At 41.7% G+C, this 20180-nt stretch overlaps 1 protein-coding gene across 1 annotated transcript in view; it reads left to right on the top strand.

Annotated features, from left to right (window-relative positions):
• Positions 1-19308, top strand: part of TLN2 (talin 2) — a 178162-nt gene extending 158854 nt beyond the window's left edge. The window contains exons 52-56 of the mRNA XM_065411565.1: positions 7520-7645; positions 12003-12065; positions 12151-12333; positions 16596-16721; positions 19180-19308. Of these exons, the coding sequence (XP_065267637.1) occupies positions 7520-7645; positions 12003-12065; positions 12151-12333; positions 16596-16721; positions 19180-19308 (627 nt within the window). The remainder of the gene's footprint in view (positions 1-7519; positions 7646-12002; positions 12066-12150; positions 12334-16595; positions 16722-19179) is intronic.
• The last annotated feature ends 872 nt before the right edge of the window (positions 19309-20180 follow it).

Below are 20180 nucleotides of genomic sequence, written 5' to 3'. Positions count from 1 at the left end.
CTGTTGTTGTCAGGAGATTGTGGTATTTTCTGTCATTCAGGAGCATAAGCTTAAGACCATTTTTAATAGCCTCACAAGGTGGGCTGTGGTGATGTCCACTGCTTGGGGATTTTTTCTTTCAGAGGGGAGAATGAAGTCCACGAAAGAGCAATGCTTTTCTTTGTTCTATGGGTTTTGTAATTGGTACATTCATTTTTTGTGAAGAAAGAAAGTTGCTTGTAATGAGATTATATAGAGCAGAGGATTGAGGCTGGAAAACTCCTTTAACACCTTTTCTACGAAACCACTACACAATAGCATATCTGAGTTGCCTAGTAACCTTGAAACCATTCTCCTGCTAACATCTAAACCACTCCAGTGGCCATTGTCATTTAAAAATGAATACAAATCCTACACCTGCTCCTCATTTAACATGTTAATTTGAGTATTCAGTCTGCCTGTGCTTTATTGGGCTCTTTTTGTCATTTTGTTGAAAACACATTCATATCTCTGGATCTGTATTTCATTTTGGAATAAAACTTTCCTTCTATCACTCGTAATTCAGTTTATCTTCCACAAACATTTACTGTAATGCAAGTGAAAGGTGCTGGAATGACCCTGCTGGATATTTCAAACTCTCTGTTTATCCACAGAGCAGAAAACAGCATCAAAGTACGCTTCCTATCACCATCCCATCAATGTGTTACAACACAGATCAGGAGATACTGTACTGCCTGTAGGGGATGAATGTTTTAGATGTTTCAATCTTAAACTGCTGTATCAACAAGGCATCTCTGTCACTCAAATCTAAACTAGTAATTAGACATCTGTTCTCTTATACACAGTCCACCAAATACAGAAACATAAAAACTGCTATATTGGATCAGACCAGTGGTCCATCTAGCCCAGTATCCTGCCTCTGGCGGTGGCCATTAGCTTCAGAAAAAAGTTGCTGGAGAACCTGCAATAGACCCCGGCCTGCAGGGAAAGTTTCTTCCTGACCCCTCTTAATTAGAGGTGGATTTACACCCTGAAGTCTGAGGGTCTGGATCCCTTCCAAAATTCTTGAGGTTTTGTGGGGTTTTTTTGCTTGTTTGTTTTAATCCTTACTATTTTAGCTGTGTCTATGTTCCTGTTTATTAATATAATAGAAATGAAACAATAAAGCTAACACTTGTTCTGATTTTGTAATTGAGCTGCACTAGTTTTGTTCCCTCTCTATATAACCTTTATTTTTTATTCCATTTCCCTTTTCTTTTTGTTGTGCCCCCACCCCATTGCATCTCTGCACCACACACCTCCCATTGCTGTCTTAATAAGATTAAAAAGGATAGAATGGGACCAGCAACTTTCCTCTTCAGGAGAATCATTCCTATCTCAGAGAACATTCTCTGTTAAGGAATAGGTCTGTGAACTCCTGTCCATGTTTTATTGCATAATGTACATTCTTTCTGAATTAAACACAACAGCCTGGCTGCAGAGCAGATACAATCTCTTGCCTTTCAAAAGCTTAAATGCTCTGACTACTAGTACAATGTCCAGATGATGTTTTAGTACTTGTCTTGTTTCTGAGCTTGTGTATCTAAAAGTATTTTGAGGAAGACCCTCCTTATCTGTTCCTCCTTCGGGTGTAATACAAACTGTCTTGGATTTTAATTGTGGTGTCCAAGGGAAAAAATGGTCTGCTGAGCTGTACAAACTTTTCTGTTCATTATATAAACAGGTTATAGTGGGTGATATGTCCTTTACAACACAGTTATGGATTTACATTGATTGTGGTGTCTGTTTTGGTGGGTTGAATATCTTTTGCTTATATTGCCTGTTCTAATATAACATGGTCCTTGATTTGTAAAGATACCACCTGGTACAAAATAACTACCCAAAAGAGCAAGTTTAAAAAAAAGAAAAGAAAAAGTAGTCTCTGTATTTCTTTTATGGAATTAAAAATGACATGTTTCATTAACTCTTACAATGGAAAAAATAGTTATAGGAAAACGATGTTGTGGCTTGGGTACATCACCAGAGACCATTGCTGTATGTGCATTATATTCCTGTTGGTGCACTCTTTATGCCTCCGTGCAGACTTATGCCTTCAAACACAAGGCAAGGGGTTGTGTCTTTAGCAGTCGATAACAGTTCCCTGCTGTTAGCCTTCAGCAGTGTGTCTTTTTTCCCCCCCAAGATGAATCAAACCTGGATGCCTTTTCTGCAGGGCTCTGTGTGATATGTTTGATATATTAGGTTGTTATTTAATCCAACTATATATCAAACATATTCCTATAGTGTCCTGCCCTGTCTCCGGGGGTTTATAAAGTAGTATAAGGCAATATGAAGGAATACTTTAAATCACAAGCAGATTTAGAAGACTTCCTGCAGACTCTGATTCTAATCTGATTTTTTTTAAAACATATACAGTGAAGTGCTCTTTTTAATAGGGTTGTTCTTGGGGAGATGTGTAAGTTGCATAGGTTCATTTATAATGGGCAGCAGCCATGCAAGTACTAAATCTCATAGGAGTGGTCTCTTGTGTTTACCTGGCTGTGTGCAGTAACTTACCCTTGTTGCTGTATCTTTATTAAATTGAAGCTGAGAGGCACTTCAGAAGAAACATAGTTTGTCTTTCATGACTGTTGGCAACAAGTTAATGGTGGTTCACTCATTCGTCTACTGATCCTGAATCTATTCATGCTGTCCATTACATTTGAAGGATGTGTAGGAAACTGGTTAAAAGTAAGGAAGTACAAAAATATCTGTATCTAACTCTGACATAAAAAGGGTAGCCAAATGACATTGGACAATGACTCCTCCTGTAGCACTTCTTGTGCTGCTCAGTCTTGGATTGTATATGTAGTGACCAGTTTGGACCTCTCATTTTGAGGTATACCCTTCAAACCACACTGCTAGGGTATAGATGAACACAAGTATGGACCTTTTGTTGTGCCCAGCAGGATGTGCAACAGTTGGTCAAGCTGGTTATGCTCCAAGACCAGCATGAGGGGTGGGTAAGCATGCCCACAAGCATGACTAAGCAGTAGTTGTCCTCTGCACTGAGCCCTCTGTGTGCCCACTTTTTACTTGTGTGTCAAGGACAAAAATAATGGGAAGGAATGGACAGAGTGGACCTGTTGAAGAAAATAGCAGAGTAAGCTCAGTTCCCCTCTGGTTACGTGGAGGTGCTGCATAGGACTGGTCAAAAGTTTCCATTGAGAGTGGTTTTCGACAAAACCCAATTTACCCTGGCAAGCATCTGCTTTCCACAGAAAGTGTTTGACTTCTAGCTGGAAAACCGGGAAGTATTCAGCTAACTGAAAAATTTGGGGTTTAGTTTTTTGAAAAAGTCAAGATTTTTGCTGAAAACTTGAGTAAAAACAAGAAAATTCATTTTCATAGAAATTTTCTTCAGAGGGATAAACCTGTTTTCCAGCCAGCTCTAGTGTTTAGCTATTCATTCCCATGATAGGTCTTATGCCTGCCCCTATGTAGCAGTACCTTAGTAACTGCACCATAGCTTTCTCATTGATGCGAGATGTAATTCCCCTGCAATCCTTTTTCAACTAGTCATTTTTACATTGTGTTTATACGTACAACACTGAGCACATCATGCTATGCTGAATGAATCCCATACTGGTACTTTTCTTCCCCATCTGGCATTGGTTCTCTGGAAACTTGTAGAATATTTTGAGAAGGTGTTGCATGTTGTAGAGATATTTCTAATTCAGTAGTTAAGGACTAATTGAAAAGCTTTCTAGCCCTGATATAGATATCCATATAGCAAAGCCATGGCAGTGAACGTTTTTATTAGGCTGTGTGAATAAATAAAATCCATCATCAAAATAGTTGCTGAATTGTTAGCTGATTCAGTAGCAAAATTAGAGTTAACTTCCGTACAGCACGGCCATTTAAAGAATAGTGCATATACTACTATTGGTATAAAGAAGTAAACTAGCTCTCAGCTCATGGACGCTTCCACTATTTTGGAAATAGGCTTAATAATTCCAGCTCAAGACAGTATTTTTCTTAAAAATCAGTGAATGAAAACTACTGTGACACATCAGAGAGGCAAAAGATAGATGGAGCTGTATACTAACCTTCCTCTGCTTGGTACTTGAATTTGGATTTCAGCTGTAATCAAGATGGAATTGCTGGTCTCTACTTTCTTTACAGTGGACTTTGGCCCTTGTCCCCAAACCACCAGATATTTGGGTGAAGTTGGCACTATATTCTCTATAGAGGCCCAGAACTGGAAATAGCAGCATTGCTGCACATTGCCAGAAATATGTGCTCCAACTTGTCCACTGTCTGCTCCCATGAAGCTTGTGGGGGAAGGGGGGGGGCTGTGTGCTACCAAATTTTCACTTCAAGAGAGCCAAATTTACCTAAACGTGTTTTTAAAAAATGATACCGACTGAGCTAAATATAGTCCCTCTGCTCTACAAATTGTGCCCTTGTGTTAGTGGTCAAAGTAAGAGATTAACATTTGAGGCCTGTTGCATAAATCATAGGCCACTTTAGTTATTGTTTAGATACTATAGTTGTGGTGGTGTTGCATTACAAACATGGCCAAAAATCCATCTGCTAAGATGACTTGTTTCATTAACATGGTAATTCCTTATCATAAGCCTTTGGTACAGATGTACACATGTGCTGTTCCTAATTAGCAGAAGCACATATTCTGCATTCAGTAGGCAGCTCTTGTTCTTTTATCTCGTCCCTTAAGGTGCCATCCAACATTATCATTACATGGCAGAAATTGATGCTAAATAGTTTTCGTTTAGGATGCCGTATTTCTTCACCAGTGCCTTGACTTCCATGGATGCTGTGTTTTCATCTCCAGGATTTTGTGACTTTCTATTTTATTCACATGGTAGAAGTTATATGAAATGTTGTAGAATCAAGCACCCTACGGCTTGTTCTTTAAGCTGTGTGACATGAATTAATACCCATGAAAGTAACAGGAGAATACAATTGGCTTTTGATTGGGTATAGAACAGGCAGGGGATGTGCATGCTTCTGTATACCAGCTTCCCAAGATATTTCTTATTGGATGTGCAGTGCTCCAGTTACTTCACCTCTGAGCCCCTCGTGGCGCCTAACTCCCCTGGAATATGTCTGGTGGTTTTGTAGTGTCCCACAGAGAACTAGAATGAGAGCACCTCACAAAAGTGACTTTTGTTTGTAATTTTCACCAACATATCAAGTTAGGTCTTTACAGATGAGCTAGGGCACAAAAATCACTGTACTTTGTAGCCCCTTGATTTAGAAAAGGGTAACATGCATAGAAACAAGGGGCTGATATTAAACGTACCTTTTCCTTCTGTAAAGGCAAATTGAGAGAAATGCAGGAATGGCCATATTTTCAAAAAGACTCTGCTCTCATTTAGGCCCCTCCATGAAGTGCTCAGTTTTTCAAATGGACGCAGGAGCTGGTGGCTGCTGTGCCCATTTGAAAATCTGCCCCCAATTTTGGATGCTGAACACTTCTGAAAATTTGAACAAACTCTCCACATCATGGCTTTCAGCTCTATGCAGCTTTAGAGTGGGATTTGGCACACAGTAATTAAAATGGTCAAAAAATGTTAAATGTTTAGGCACTGCAATTTAGGAGTATTTTGGGTTTTTTATATTCACAGTTCTTGTCCTACTTTCTCTGAAGGAAAGATCTCCAGATTAATCCTGAAAGTGCTGTATATTTGATATCCTCCACCTGAAGGCCACCAAGTATTAGGCTGTTCTGAATGGTGGAGTAAAATGTGATAATAAGTGTAGTGTTCAGTCTATGGTACCATTGATGTATGTGGTGCTTTTCAAACACTTAGGAAGACAGGGTCCCTACAACAAATATTTTTAAATCTCAATTCAATACAACATAAGAGAGGTTCAGCCACAAGAGTGGAGTAGGTACCACCAGAAATAAGATTCACTATGGAAGACGTTAACCTTTTGACAGGAGATGTAATTTCTTGTCATTAAAACCAGTGCTAATGACAAATGCCTTTCACTGTCATGGCCATTGATCTAATCATACATTACAGACCGAGCTCATGTGGAAAGTTCTGTTTCATCAGATGTTAACTCACTTTCTTATTTGAATAATCAAGTCGCATCAGTGTGTGTAAAGGACAAGTAATAAACATGTCCATTGTTTCGGTTACTTCCCCACACCCTACTAAGTTACCAAAAATTGTAGAAGAATCTGAACATTATGCATTTTATCTCAAAACGCTGCTTAGCCTCAGTTGGAAGAGTTAGTGATTGTATATGAGAAAGCTGTACTCGCGTGGATTGTGGAAAAACATGTGAAAAGACCCATCTCTCTGAAGGAGTCCTGTTAGGGGATGCGTTATGCCCTAATGCCCTCGCTGATCATTCTGCTTTTGGTGCCATTTAATATATCATTTGTTCATGGTCACAGTCAAAGTAAAAATCAAAGAAAACAACAAATAACACACACACACTTATAACCTTGTAATGCTTGTAATTGTTCTGAAAGTAATAAACATACCTAAGCTAGGAGTAGATGGGGGATGTTGACACATGGGCAAAGCAGCGCCTCCATATTAACTGCCCAGGCTATTGCAGCCACATTACCTGGAACGGACACTCCATCCTTGCTGGTGGCATGGACACAACACAGGAGTAGATAGATATGACTTCCTATGCAGATTTAAATGGTTTAAAATGTTTTGTTTGTTTTACTTTATTCATGTTAAGCCCAGGTTTAGGAGACTGACATTTGCAGAGCAATAGTTCATCTTTCATCTAGAGAAAAATATTATTAGGAGTGGTTAATCTTCCTAGTTCATGCTTGTTACAACGTTGGTTTAGGTGTTTGGATGGTTCCAGACAGACCTTCAACATTTTGTAACTCCAAGAGGACTGAACTGGACTGCTTTGCAGTACTTGCTTTCAGTGAAGTGATGCAGATTACAAAAAGCAATTAAATTAATGGGCTTACTTGATAACTATGTTCTGCTTTTCATTACAGATGAACAAAGAAGCATAATGATAACGTTAGAGTTGTAGTTTTTTTATAGCTTTTATGCATTCCCTTTATTATATTTACTAAGTAACTATGTGCTTCGTTTAATAAACTCTAATAATCTCAGCAAACAAACCACTTTAGAACACTACAAAGATAATACTGTGTGGGAAAATGAGAATTCCATTTCAGGCTACTGCTTTACCTGTATTTTTGAAAATCGTTTTTAATGCTTCTAATGGAAACCAGAAACTCAGTGGCATGCACTGAAATATCTTGTGTGTGGTATTTAAATAAAATCTGTCACTTTAAATTTTGCACAAGGTTGGCCACAAGGGGAACCATTACTTTCCAGTTAATATTTGTTTGTATCCAATAGTTAATACTTTTGTCTCTTAATTTAGGCCCCAGGAAAGTGCTCTGTAGAGTGCAAATAAAGCATTGTTGATTCTTTGTCTCTGTGTAGCTGGATTACAGAATCCAAAGAAAATGTGTCCTGGAAACTGAAGAGAAAGCACTCTGTTCTGAGTTGTGTGTGACAGTGTTCTGTTTTGGTTATAGCAAGCCGATGAGACTCTGGATTTTGAAGAACAGATCCTGGAAGCAGCTAAGTCCATTGCAGCTGCTACCAGTGCCCTAGTCAAGTCAGCCTCGGCAGCCCAGAGGGAGCTGGTGGCACAGGGAAAGGTGGGTGAACAGGACATTCAACACAGCGGAAGTATTTTAAATTGTAAAGAATGTAGCTTCTTAGCTTTTCTATGTATGGAAGGCACTCTGGATTGACTAATAAAAATTTAAATCTATTGGCTTGCATGCCCTGGCCGGGGTTGGTTGAAAAGTCTGTTTAAACATAGCAAACGTAATTAGCAAACATAATTAGATTTTTGGCTTTCAAATGTCTCAGCTGTTTCTTGTTAAGAAAAGTGTTTCACTCCATGAAGGGCAGTGATCCAGGCTCATAACGTATGGTCCCATAGTACATTTTGGGATTTAAAAAGAAATGGAGTAGTAAACAATAACATTCTGATCCAAGTTAGCAGAGGGCATCACTAATTGTGCCTTCAGTGTGTTGAATGATTCAGTTAGGGCCCCGGTATGAACACAAATTAGACATGTGCAAATGGATACACTTACAGCTATTGCTAGGACAACTAAAGTGCTTCAAAATTGCTCTACGTCCATTTGCCTTAACATTGAGTGCTTTTTATTCCATTTCACTTCCATTTCTTCTTTTTATCTAATTCACTTAATTTGAATAGAACTTAAATCTCAACAGCACTCAGCTTGTTTGCTTCTGAGGACAGTTTGCCATAGGACTACCATTGTTTTATATTTGTGGTTTCTAATTATATTTAAGCACTGATTCTGAGCAGACTGTGCCGTTGAGCCCTGGGACAAAAGAGCTATTCTGTCTTATTCAGCTGGGCTTCCTAGGGAACTTGTGTTTGATTCCACTGTGATCACAAAGCAGTTGTTCTGGAACAGTAGCATTGTAACTGTTCGAAAGATCTCCTATAGAACTTACTTAAAATGCATAAAACGCTTATTAAATAGATAGTTATTGAAAACTGACAACAAGAATAGTCAAGCAAATGAGAATTTAGACCCCTGCCTTAGATTATTGCATTGTTTGCCTTTATGTGATAGAACTTGTTCACATTTAGTTACATTACGACTTACAGCATCCTTTGCTATTCTCCCCACCACCACCCCAGAAGAGAGTGAGAATATATCCTGGTATAAGTCCTAAATATCTGTCAATTTAGACTTCTTGTCGGAGGGAACAGTTACATCTTTCTCTTCATGTCTTTTTGAGATGGAAGTAAGCAGCACTTGTGCCGTGTTCCAGCAGAGCTCAGAAAAATTGCTAAAAACACTTTCATTCCTCCACTCCAGGAAAACCATAGCTTGCCATTCTGATGTGAGCACATTAGTCAAATGTAGTGCCATATTAGCAAACCTATTCTTCCAGCTTTGATGGAAGATTTTTTAGCCCCGGCTCTACCATGCTAACACACTAATTCTTTAAGACCAGGAATTTTCATAGTCAGTGCCTTTTATCGACAGTGGGTTGCCTGCTGGCATGAGCACTGCCTTCTCCAGCTCAACTAATCCAGCAAATAGTGCGGTGCCACTTAAGGGCAGAGCCGAACCCAAACCCTTGCTCTGAACACCCACGTACTTTGGAAAAGCTTCAGGAAGGATCCAAACTTTGCTGCTCAGGCTCAAGTGGAGTTACTCAGAGTGGTTTAAAATAGATCCTTTCATTAGGCAGAGAACTGTTCACAAGTAAATTTACAATAATGAAGATTCCTCTGAGGTAATGAATTCAAGACACACACCTCATACCTGTTTCCTAATTATCAATCTTCAGTTAACTGGTATCGTGAGTGTCTTCCAATTCCTGTCTAGAGCAGACACTTGCTAGCCAGATTTACAGCACGATGGCCTTTGAAATGAGCAGACAGAATGCCTCCCAAATCTCCCCTGTCTGCACATAAAGGATGCAGTCTGGTATCATTCCTTTAAGCAGTGCAGCATACTTTCCTCCCTTTTACACGTGTCAGAAGAAATGGCTGATGCCTGGTGTGGGGGCCATGGCTCAATCTATTACCCACCTATCACCTCAGTGGCAAGCAGCAAATAGCTCCCTTGGTAACAGCTAACAGGCCAGTCCCGTCACTGGCAGTGTGAGGGAAGAGAGGAAGGTAATGGGGAGTTCTTACCCTTTCATTCGACCATGTGGACCAGACACAATTTTGTTCTATATAAATTCCCAGCAGCAGTCAGTCAAGGCTGTAAAAATGTCTTGCAGGAAAAGTCAATGAAGTATTTCAGCAAAAAGGTTTGTTAAACTTTCTTCTTTCCAGTTTGTTCTGCCTTCGCATATGAAATTATTGTAGTGGCATTAGTTTGACATTAGGCAGCTATTTCAGGTTTTGGAATAAAGGGTAACGTTTTATGAAGTCAGATCTGATCTACCGTATATACTCGTTCATAAGCCGAATTTTTTTAGTAAAAAAGGGAAGCACCAGAGAAGGGGGTCGGCTTATGAACGGGTATAGAGAGGGAGAGGTGGGACACAGTCCCTCCCCCCAACAGAGGGAACAAGGAGAGGCAGCAGAGCCAGAAGGGAGGAGGCGGGGCCAGAGTGTCTCCGCTTCTGGTCACGCTGTTCTCCCCCCCCAGCCTCCGAAGCAACTGCAGCTCTGGGGCTGGCAGGCTGCAGGCGTGCCACTCGGCCCCGCCCCCCCCCGAGCAGGCAGTGGCCGTGCCACCTGGCCCGCCGGAGCACGCTGCAGCTGCGCCGCCTGGCCCAGCCCGCTGGAACATGCTGCAGCCGCGCCGCCCGGTCTAGCCCGCCGGAGCAGGCTGCGGACGCGCTGCCCAGCCTGCCGGAGCAGCTCCAGCCAGGCCAGAGACATCCTCCCCTGGCCCTCCCCAGATAAGGTGGGAAGGGATGGGATGGGGAGAGTGTGGGGGTCCCGGGCACAGGAGGGGTAGTGTGTGGGGGGGGTCCACAGGGGTTATTTCCCTGACTCCCAGCTTCTCCCCACCAAAAAATTTCCCCACCAGTTGCTGTCCTGTCCCGGACCGTCAGGGTAAGCAGCTGGCATGCCAGGACACTTTGTTTACTTAGGTTTACCTCTGTGCCTGCGGATGCTCGAGGTAAACAAACCATCTCGGCCCACCAGCGACTTATCCTGATGGCCCGGGAGCCAAAGTTTGCTGACCCCTGAATTATAGGGTCGGCTTATGAACGGGTTATAAAAATTTTTCATTTTTACTTATCCATCCTGGGGGGGTCGGCTTATAAACGAACCGGCTTATGATCGAGTATATACGGAACTTTACTTTTTCTCGTTCCCCAGACACGAGTGTCCAGATGAGTAGATCTCTGCTGAACTTTAGCTGCTTTTGCTAAGGATGGTGATGCACGAAAACTTTGAAACCTAAAACACCCATAGACCTCAAGCATTTTATTGTAAAACTGAACTTTTCTCTTAAACTTTTTCTCTTACACTTTTCTATTACACTAAAAAACCCCACTCGGAATGTTCCAACTGTACCAAGAGTCTTGCAAATGTTGGTGTTTTTCTTTAACCCCCACCCCTGAAGTCATGCAATTATATAAGAATTTTGGCTTTCATTTTTTAAAGAAATTCAACAATTCTGCAGCCTTCATGGTTGAGGAGAAAAGTTGGAAAATGTGAACCCTAAAAGCTCAAAAACCAGAAGACAATTGAAAGGACACTAAACTTTTTTTTCTTTAATCTCATGATTTTTGGGGCCCCTGGAGCCTCATGATTTCTGACTCATGGGGTCAGAAGACAGTAGTACTAAGTGCTGTATGAACACATAGTAAAAGGCATTTGCTACCTTGAATTTGTAATCAAACATCGGGCAGGAGTGTGGGAACTCGAAGGAACTTTGTTTTTCTACTCAGTGGCAGCTTGAACATATTGAAGAAATATAGCATAACTCTACTGAAAAATCAGTAGCCTTGAACAATGGAGTGGATATCAGAGATGAGCATTATAGACCAGAATAAATCCTTTCAATTGACTAGTATTTCCTAGCCTCTTCTGGCAAGCCTTGACCAGGCAAATCCTCAGCTGTACCAGTCATTGCCCTTCATTGGTTTCTCTAAACTTACAGCAAGACTGGAGCAGCTCAAGGAACAATGTAGGTTAGAGTGTCCCTGAATGAACAAGAGACAGGTAGTGGCAGGGGATCAACAGCCATAAGAGGCACATTGTTATGGTGGGAGGGGAGCGCCTAGAATACTAGTCAGAAAACCTTGGCTAGTACAGAGATACATGCCAGAGTCTGGGAACCACTGACTTATATTAACATAGGAATGTAAGTCAGAAATTTTCTTCTGTCATCATTAGGTAGAGTGTGCACTGAGATAAATTGGGGGGAAGGGGCATGTGTATATATAGTTTCCTTTTCAGATGGTTATGGTCTTTGAATGCAAATCAAGGCAAAGCAATTGCATTTTATATTTCACTCTAAGCAAGTGTCTGAACGGTTCTTCCAGGTTGGAGCTATCCCTGCAAATGCAGCTGATGATGGACAGTGGTCTCAGGGACTTATTTCCGCTGTGAGTAATTTCCAGTTTTGTTTTTTTCTCTTGAAAGTCTCTGAGAAACTAGAACGCTGAGTAACTTTTAGTTATTGATTCCTAGGCCCGAATGGTGGCAGCTGCAACCAGCAATCTGTGTGAGGCAGCTAATGCCTCGGTACAAGGTCATGCTAGCGAGGAGAAACTCATCTCATCTGCCAAACAAGTTGCGGCTTCTACAGCACAGTTACTTGTGGCGTGCAAAGTGAAGGCTGATCAAGACTCCGAGGCCATGAGAAGACTACAGGTAACAGCGTTCATAAACAATGTAAAAATCCATCTCTGAGCTATGTAACAGTCACCATCACCTTTTTCAACAAATTCAGAATTCAGCCAATAGCTTCAGGAAATTGCCTGAACAAATCATGACTGGGTTTTATCTTCTCCAGTAGTGAAATATGTTGTGTTAAGTCCAAGGCTGCCATGCTGCAATTTGCCATTGTTAATCAGCATCTGGAGCTCATTCTGTGATCATTGTCAGCATTACCTTCAAGATGGTTGAACTTTTTGAAAGATAAAAATGTGAAGTAGTTTGCACCTCGCACCAGCTGAGGGAGGATATAGTGATCAGAGGGAACTCTGCTAATGCTCAGTGTCTCAGAATCAAACACGGAGAGTGTGCCACCCTGCCTGTTGGTAATGCACCCAAAATGAAACTGCTGTTAGAAAACATTGTACTTGTTGATGTCAGAAGTGACACTTCAGTTTACTATAACTGGAAGATTTTGGGGGAAATTATCTTTTCAGTTTGTTTACTAGGGTATTTCTTGATAGCGCTTTGTGTCTCGTTGGCTTTACTGTTTTCATTGTATGTTCACTTGCAAACACTCATGCACGTGCTTACCAGATTTCAGTGAGACTACTCATGTGTTTAAACTAAGTACATCACGAAGACCATATCTACACTACAAACTTTGGTTGATATACATTACATCGGTATCAAGCCACCGCAGTTAGTATATCACTTGTCCACGTGTATACTTGGCTCCTTGCATCAGTGCTGGGCATACTCACCAGGAGTGCTCGTGCTGATGCACAGCGCTGAGCACCCTGGGTAGGAATTCCACTGTACAACCCGTCACCACTCAGCACACTGTCTTTTGGGAGGTTTTGACAATACTTGGTGGGACAGAAACGCATCGTACAGGGTGACTGGGAGCAAGGGGTCAACTTCCCAGGATGCAACTGACTCCATCCCATAATGTCAGTTGTATCCTATAATTTTCACACCTCTTTTACACATCCCACAAACCTGCGCTGCTCTCCCTGCTGTCTGCCATCTCTGATGGAAGCATGGAGCCTGCACAGCTCTGCACTGTTGTGGTAAGTGTTGCGAGCCCAGGACATGTGATCCTCTGGTATTTGAAAAGCCGTAAGAAGAACCAAATCAGCAACGAACATGACAGGTTCTTGGAGGACAGACTGCTGTGGGATGTAGCAAGACCCCATTTCAGGGTTGGTGGTTGTGTTCATGGAACAGCTGCAGAAGGGAGAGTGCCACTGCTGGGCCCTAAAAACGATTAGTGACTGGTGGGATCATATCATAATGCAGGCGTGAGATGACGAGCAGCGGCTGCAAAACTTCCAGATGCAGAAGGCCATGTTCCTGGGTCTGTGTGCCAAGCACACCCCAGCCCTCAAGTGCAGGGACACCATAAGAGCTTCACTGACAGTGGAGAAGCGAGTGGTGATCACACTATGGAAACCTGAAATGCCAGATTGCTATTGGTCAATGGGAAATCATTTTGGAGTTGGAAAATCCATTGTGGGGGGCATTGTCATGCAAGTGTTCAGGGTCATTAATTGTCATTAATATGGCCATGCGGCTCTAACAGACAGCAACAGAGGAGAGAACATTTTAAAATAAGAAAATTGTTGTAAGACTACAAACATTGGCAGAGAAACAACAGATTCTGGCTTAGGACCAGAACTGACTTAATTCATTTTTTGTAAAAACTGATTTGATTTCATGTGGAGTGTCCCCTTTGGAGCAGAGTTTATCTGAAAGGTGAGTGTGTTAACACTGCACTCCGGGATATTAAGCTTGTTATCTCAAGGATTTACAATTGCAATGTGCTCAGTTTAGAAATGACTGCAGCTTTTACTGCATGCAGTGGTGTGGTAGCTGTGTCAGTCCCAGGATATTAGAAAGTCAAGGCGGGGCAGGTAATATCTTTTATTGGACCAACTTCTGTTGGTGAGAGAGAGAAGCTTTTGAGCTCACACAGAGCTCTTCTTCCGGTCTGGGAAACGTACTCAGAGTCGCAGCTAAATACAAGGTGGAACAGATTGTATAGCATAAGTAGTTAACACCCATTTCAAGGGACCGTTCAGTATGAACTTGGATTTTACTGCAGCTTTTACTGACTTCTAGCCGTGCAGTCTCAGTCTGTGTTCTAACAGCTGGGTTCTGGTTCTAAGTTTGGTGGGAATAAAAACCAATAAACGTATTTGTTACTAAAATCAGCAGTTCTGACTGAATGCAGATATCTGAGCAAGAGGAGTCTATTTTCAGTCATTTTTCAAAATAGAACTGTGATTTTAAATCATGGTCAAAGCTTGAGGCAAATTTAGGGTTCTGTGGTGGTTTAAATAGAAAACAATGGTTTTGTAATATTATCCCTGCCGGGGGACGGGTAAAATGGGGGTAGTTTTGGCAGTTGATGAGGGACTCCTGTTGGATGGGTTTGTCACAGTAGTGGTCATGTATCAGTAACTGGAGGATCGTTCGCTTTCTGATGCATCCCCACATTAGTATCTGAGTGCCAAAATGGGGCTGGAGGAACTTTAAATGCAGAATAATGGCTAAAAAGGGGGACAGAATGCTAGTATTATCATGTTCTGCCTGCCCATCCAGAAAGATCAGGGCGTTGGGTTACAAATTTTATTAAATGGACATAGAATACAGTTAAGCGTGAGACTCAAGGAGGCAGGCCCAAGAGCCCTGGAAAAGTGTTTCTTTTTAAGTATTCAGATGCAGGCTTTGAATAGTTTGTTCACCAAGCAGTGGAGGAGGTTTGAAGGTGGGAACAGCACTTTCCACTTGGAAGTAATGCCCTTTACTGTAGCAGAACTATTGGGTTAGTGCACGTCAAATGTTTTGTGTTGGTGCGTTTGGCAAGCACCTGGGTTCCTCTACTGGCTCTGCCAATAGCATCCATGTTTCCATGGAGCCTTAATCAATAGGGTGGATATGGGAGTTGGAATGTCCTGGTTTCCTCTTTGACACCCACACAGACAAGCTTTTGGAGAAGGAGTTTGAGCTACGTTCCATGTGAACGCTGTTTTGGAAGGAGCTGTAGTTGGAGCCTGGCGAAATGAAAACGCATGTGAATCATCTAATTCTTCTTTGAATGATTGTCCATATGAATTCCTCTCTTTCTGCATGCTAGATTGGATTCTTTTTGGCTAGTGGTGTCTGTTGGGGCCACGCCTGCACCCAAGATGAGGGCATACAGTGTGAAGCAGGTCCAACAGTCCCTCCATTCTTTCTTATCACCCTTGGCAGTAAGATGGAACCCCTGCAATGACCATCTGATTCTCTGCATGCTGTGCTAGCATTAGTGCGCATTAGTTATTGGTATTATTAATTAATAGCTAGTGTCTTTATCCCAGTTGGCACAAACATAAAAAGCTGCTTTAGTCAGATATTTAGTGTATAGGCCAGACCCTCAACCATGTACAGGGGCTCTACCAATATGGCAAAATCAAAATCCCCAGGATTCAAAACCTGCCCCTCATGGGAGGCGTCAATGCCACTTAACGATAGGTACTCCAGGTGCAACTCTTGTTTCGGAAAGGGAAATATTCCTGAGCAGTCCCATATGTTGCTCTTTGCCTAAGCTGACTCAGAAAGCTATAGAGGCCGTTAGACCACCTAAAATTGTTCCCATGGGGTGCTCAATGCAAGCCTCTGTGGATGCTTAAAGGAAGGCTGTGGCTAGACCTCCCTCTTCTGCTCAGTCCGTCTCCATGAGCTCCCCAGCAAGCTGAGATTCATCCCCGACCTCCCTCGGTACCTTGACCAAGAGGCCCCAGTCATCTGCCTCCATCCTGCCATCAATGATCTCAGAGAGGGTTAGGAAGGAGTACCACTCCAGAGACAAGGTGAGCCATAGGCCATTATCTCCAGTGCCTGCCAAGCAGGTGTCTGAGTTGTCAGGGGCTCAGTAGTGTGGTCTGGGAGGCACTTGACATCAGTCATTGTAGCAAATGGTTGACTCCACATCCACAGAGGCATTCAGTGATACAACGTTTTCATAAAATCAACCGCAATTCATAAGTTGTACATAGAGCTCCAAATCAGGTCAGAGACCGACAGAATTATCCAAGTTCATGTTCACCTTATAGCACTGATGGTAAAAGTGCATTTGGTGTTCGGTGAGGAAAACCGGTGTCCTGCCTCTGGAGTTCAGTGGAGCTCTCTCTCCTGCCCAGAAGGAGCCCACATTACATATACAGTGTGCCTTCATGTTTTTTGCTACTAAATTCCTTTTATCTCCTCTCTAGGCTGCGGGGAATGCTGTTAAACGAGCATCTGACAATCTTGTCAGGGCAGCCCAGAAAGCAGCATTTAGGAAAGCGGACGACGATGATGTGGTGGTCAAAACCAAGTTTGTTGGTGGCATCGCTCAGGTTGGTGTGAACATCCAGAGCAACAGTAGGAAAAATTTGTGTCCCAATAATATTGCCTTATGTAACACTGTAATAGATTAATGCAGTACTGCATGAAACTTCATTGTAAATAACTTGCCTTAGTATATTTCTGTTATGGACAAATTGTGCATACAGAGAATAGGCAATACTCTGTGTTTGTCCTACACAGTGTGTTGGACAGTTGTCATGGTAGTTGTTGCCACTGTATAATACCTTTATGTATCCCTCCCTGTTGTTGTTAAAGTGAAGATTTCCTGCTACTTAAACTAATGGTTCTTTCCAGATGCTCCTAGACCTGCTTTAAATCTTCTGAAATCTCAGTTACATGACAGTTTGTATGCAGATAATCTTTTAATAAGGCTGTGGTGGGGAGAATTACTTGTACTTCATTATTGTGGCTTTAACGAATACACAGGACTAAAATAACTTTAAAAACCTAGTTCAATCAATTTCTAGAAATGCCACTTATTAAAAAATAATGAAAAGCTGCTTCTACATTGGCTGCCATTAAAAATATGGGAACTTGCCATTCCTGAGTATTTTACAGCACAGTAATATCTCCTGTGTTACTCCTAGGTATAGGAAACTCTTGCAGGTATGTGGGACAGTGAATGTTCAGTTATTACTGATGCTCAGTGTGTTACTTTATGAAGTTTGCAGGATAGGTTCAAGGTCAGTGTCCCCTTTGTTACTGTGGCTCCAACAGACACCAAAAGAGGAGAGAAGATTTTAAAATAGGAAAAGGTACAATAGTTAGTAAAATAGAAACAGCTCAGATTGATTTCTCCAACTCTCCTTGTCCTGTTTCCACCTACCACTGTTTTACAGCTAGTTTATTCTGATGCGCGTCTGGTTGGCCTGTGTAGTGGTCCAATAGACCATCATAGATGGATGGTGGAATATGCTGACAGCCCTCTTTTCCTGCACTCTGGAATCACTGAAGAGGAGGGATGGGCACTAACAATGCATTTTAGTGGCTTGATCCTGCAAGGGACTGGGCATGCTGGCCTGGCCTAGCAAAGCACTTAAGAACATAAGAACGACCATATTGGGTCAGACCAAAGTTCCATCTACCCAGTCTTCCAACAGTGGTCAATGCCAGGTGCTTCAGAGGGAATGAACAGAACAGATAATCATCAAGTGATCCATCTCCTGTCACCCATTCCCAGCTTCTGACAAACAGAGGCTAGGGACACCATCCCTGCCCATCCTGGCTAATAGCCATTGATGGACCTATCCTCCATGAATTTATCTAGTTCTTTTTTGAACCCTGTTATACTTTTGGCCTTCACAACATCCTCTGGCAAAGAGTTCCACAGGTTGACTGTGCATTATGTGAAAAAATACTTCCTTTTGTTTGTTTTAAACCTGCTGCCTATTAATTTCATTTAGTGCTCCTTAGTTCTTGTGTTTTGAGAAGGAGTAAATAACACTTATTTACTTTCTCCACACCAGTCATGATTTTATAGACCTCTATCATATCCCCATTAGTCGTCTCTTTTCCAAGCTAAAAAGTCCCAGTCTTATTAATCTCTCTCGTATGGAAGCTGTTCCCTATCCTTAATCATTTTTGTTGCCCTTTTCTGTACCTTTTGCAATTCCAATTTTTTTTTTTTTTGAGATGGAGTGACCACATCTGCATGCAGTATTCAAGATGTGGGTGTACCATGGATTTATATAGAGGCAATAGAATATTTGCTGTCTCATTATCTATCCCTTTCCTAATGATACCCAACATTCTGTTTGCTTTTTTGACTGCCACTGCACATTGAGTGGATGTTTTCAGAGAACTATCCACACTGACTTCAAGATCTTTTTCTTGAGTGGTAACAGCTAATTTAGACCCAATCATTTTATATGTGCATTACTTTGTGTTTATCAACATTGAATTTCATCTGCCATTTTGCCCAGTCATCCAGTTTTGTGAGATCCCTTTGTAACTCTTTGCAGTCTGCTTTGGACTTAACTATCTTGAGTAGTTTTGTATCATCCGCAAACTTTGCCTCCTCACTGTTTACCCCTTTTTCCAGAGCATTTATGAATATTTTGAACAGCACTGGTCCCAGTACAGACCTCTGGAGGACACCACTATTTACTTCACTCCATTCTGAAAACTGACCATTTATTCCTACCCTTTGTTTCCTATCTTTTAACCAGTTACTGATCCATGAGAGGACCTTCCCTCTTATCCCATGACAACTTACTTTGCTTAAGCACTTGAGCCCACAAGTCCTGTTGAAAATCAGTGGGATTCTTCACATGCTTAAATGCTTTCCTGGATTGGGGACAGTGTGTTCAGCGCTTTGCAGGAAAAACACCTTAGAACAGTTGTGCACTGATCATGAATCCCATTGTGAAAGGGACAAAGATCCTCACCTTTCCCTCCCCCCCCCCATTAATCTTCTCCACTATCACAGACCTTTCTCTTTTTCTCTAGATAATTGCAGCCCAGGAGGAAATGCTGAAGAAGGAAAGGGAGCTGGAAGAGGCAAGGAAAAAACTGGCTCAGATCCGCCAGCAGCAGTATAAATTTCTCCCCACAGAACTGAGAGAAGATGAGGGCTAAACTGCTTTGATGTTTTTTAATGAAATGAGCTCAAGGGGGACAGTACAGAGAGAACTAACCTAACAGCATTCTGATATGCCAAGCACTTACCTAAACAAATTGCCTGTAATAGCTTTAGGTGAGCAGAGGGCAATAAACGTTTGTTCTTTCTCATCTGTTCAGGTAAGGTGCGTGCTCATCAAACAAATGGTACAGTGTTAAGTCCACCATTCCTGTTCCTTCCTTCCCTGACTCACTGTATCTCAGGAGAGAATGCCTCACTTTTTACAGAAGGTTATAAAATCAGTATTACGTCATTACCTTAAGCTTGATCTATTTATTGTTCCTTGACCTGTTGTAAGACTTTGTTAATATTAATAGGAAAACCGTTTATCATAGCTATCTACCACTATGGAGCCAGTGGATTTTTTTTCCTCCCCACAAGAAGACCAAGATTGAGGTGAATATTTATTTGAGAGGAAAAAGGCACCTGAGTGTGGGTTTTAGGGATTTTGTCCTCTTTCAGTGTTATGAAGCTGGTTCACCCCAGGATCGGAGAGATCTTCTTTGTACCTGTTTGCACTAGTTTTATTAGTTCCTGCACAGTATCCACCAGCTTCTGCTTGTACAGTATTTAGATTCACAGTTCCCTGGCCTGCAAAACATGGCAGTATCCATTCTTTTCATTGTTCAACTAAACCAAGAAATGGAAATCTTGTCACGGTCTTAGTACTAGGTTCATGAAGGAAAATGTTTTTCAATTATATACCTCTCAATGTGCGACTACTTTTACAATAGGAAACATCCACAAAAACTCAATTAACATTGGACTGAATAGCTCCTTTCAAAGTATCTTACCTGGCTCAAACTGTGGGATTTCTGCTAGAATGTAT

The sequence above is a fragment of the Emys orbicularis genome, chromosome 10 (assembly GCF_028017835.1).
Source record: "Emys orbicularis isolate rEmyOrb1 chromosome 10, rEmyOrb1.hap1, whole genome shotgun sequence".
NCBI lineage: Eukaryota > Metazoa > Chordata > Testudines > Emydidae > Emys > Emys orbicularis.
Note: the sequence above shows the minus strand (reverse complement) of the source record. Positions and strands in the feature narration are given on the sequence as shown.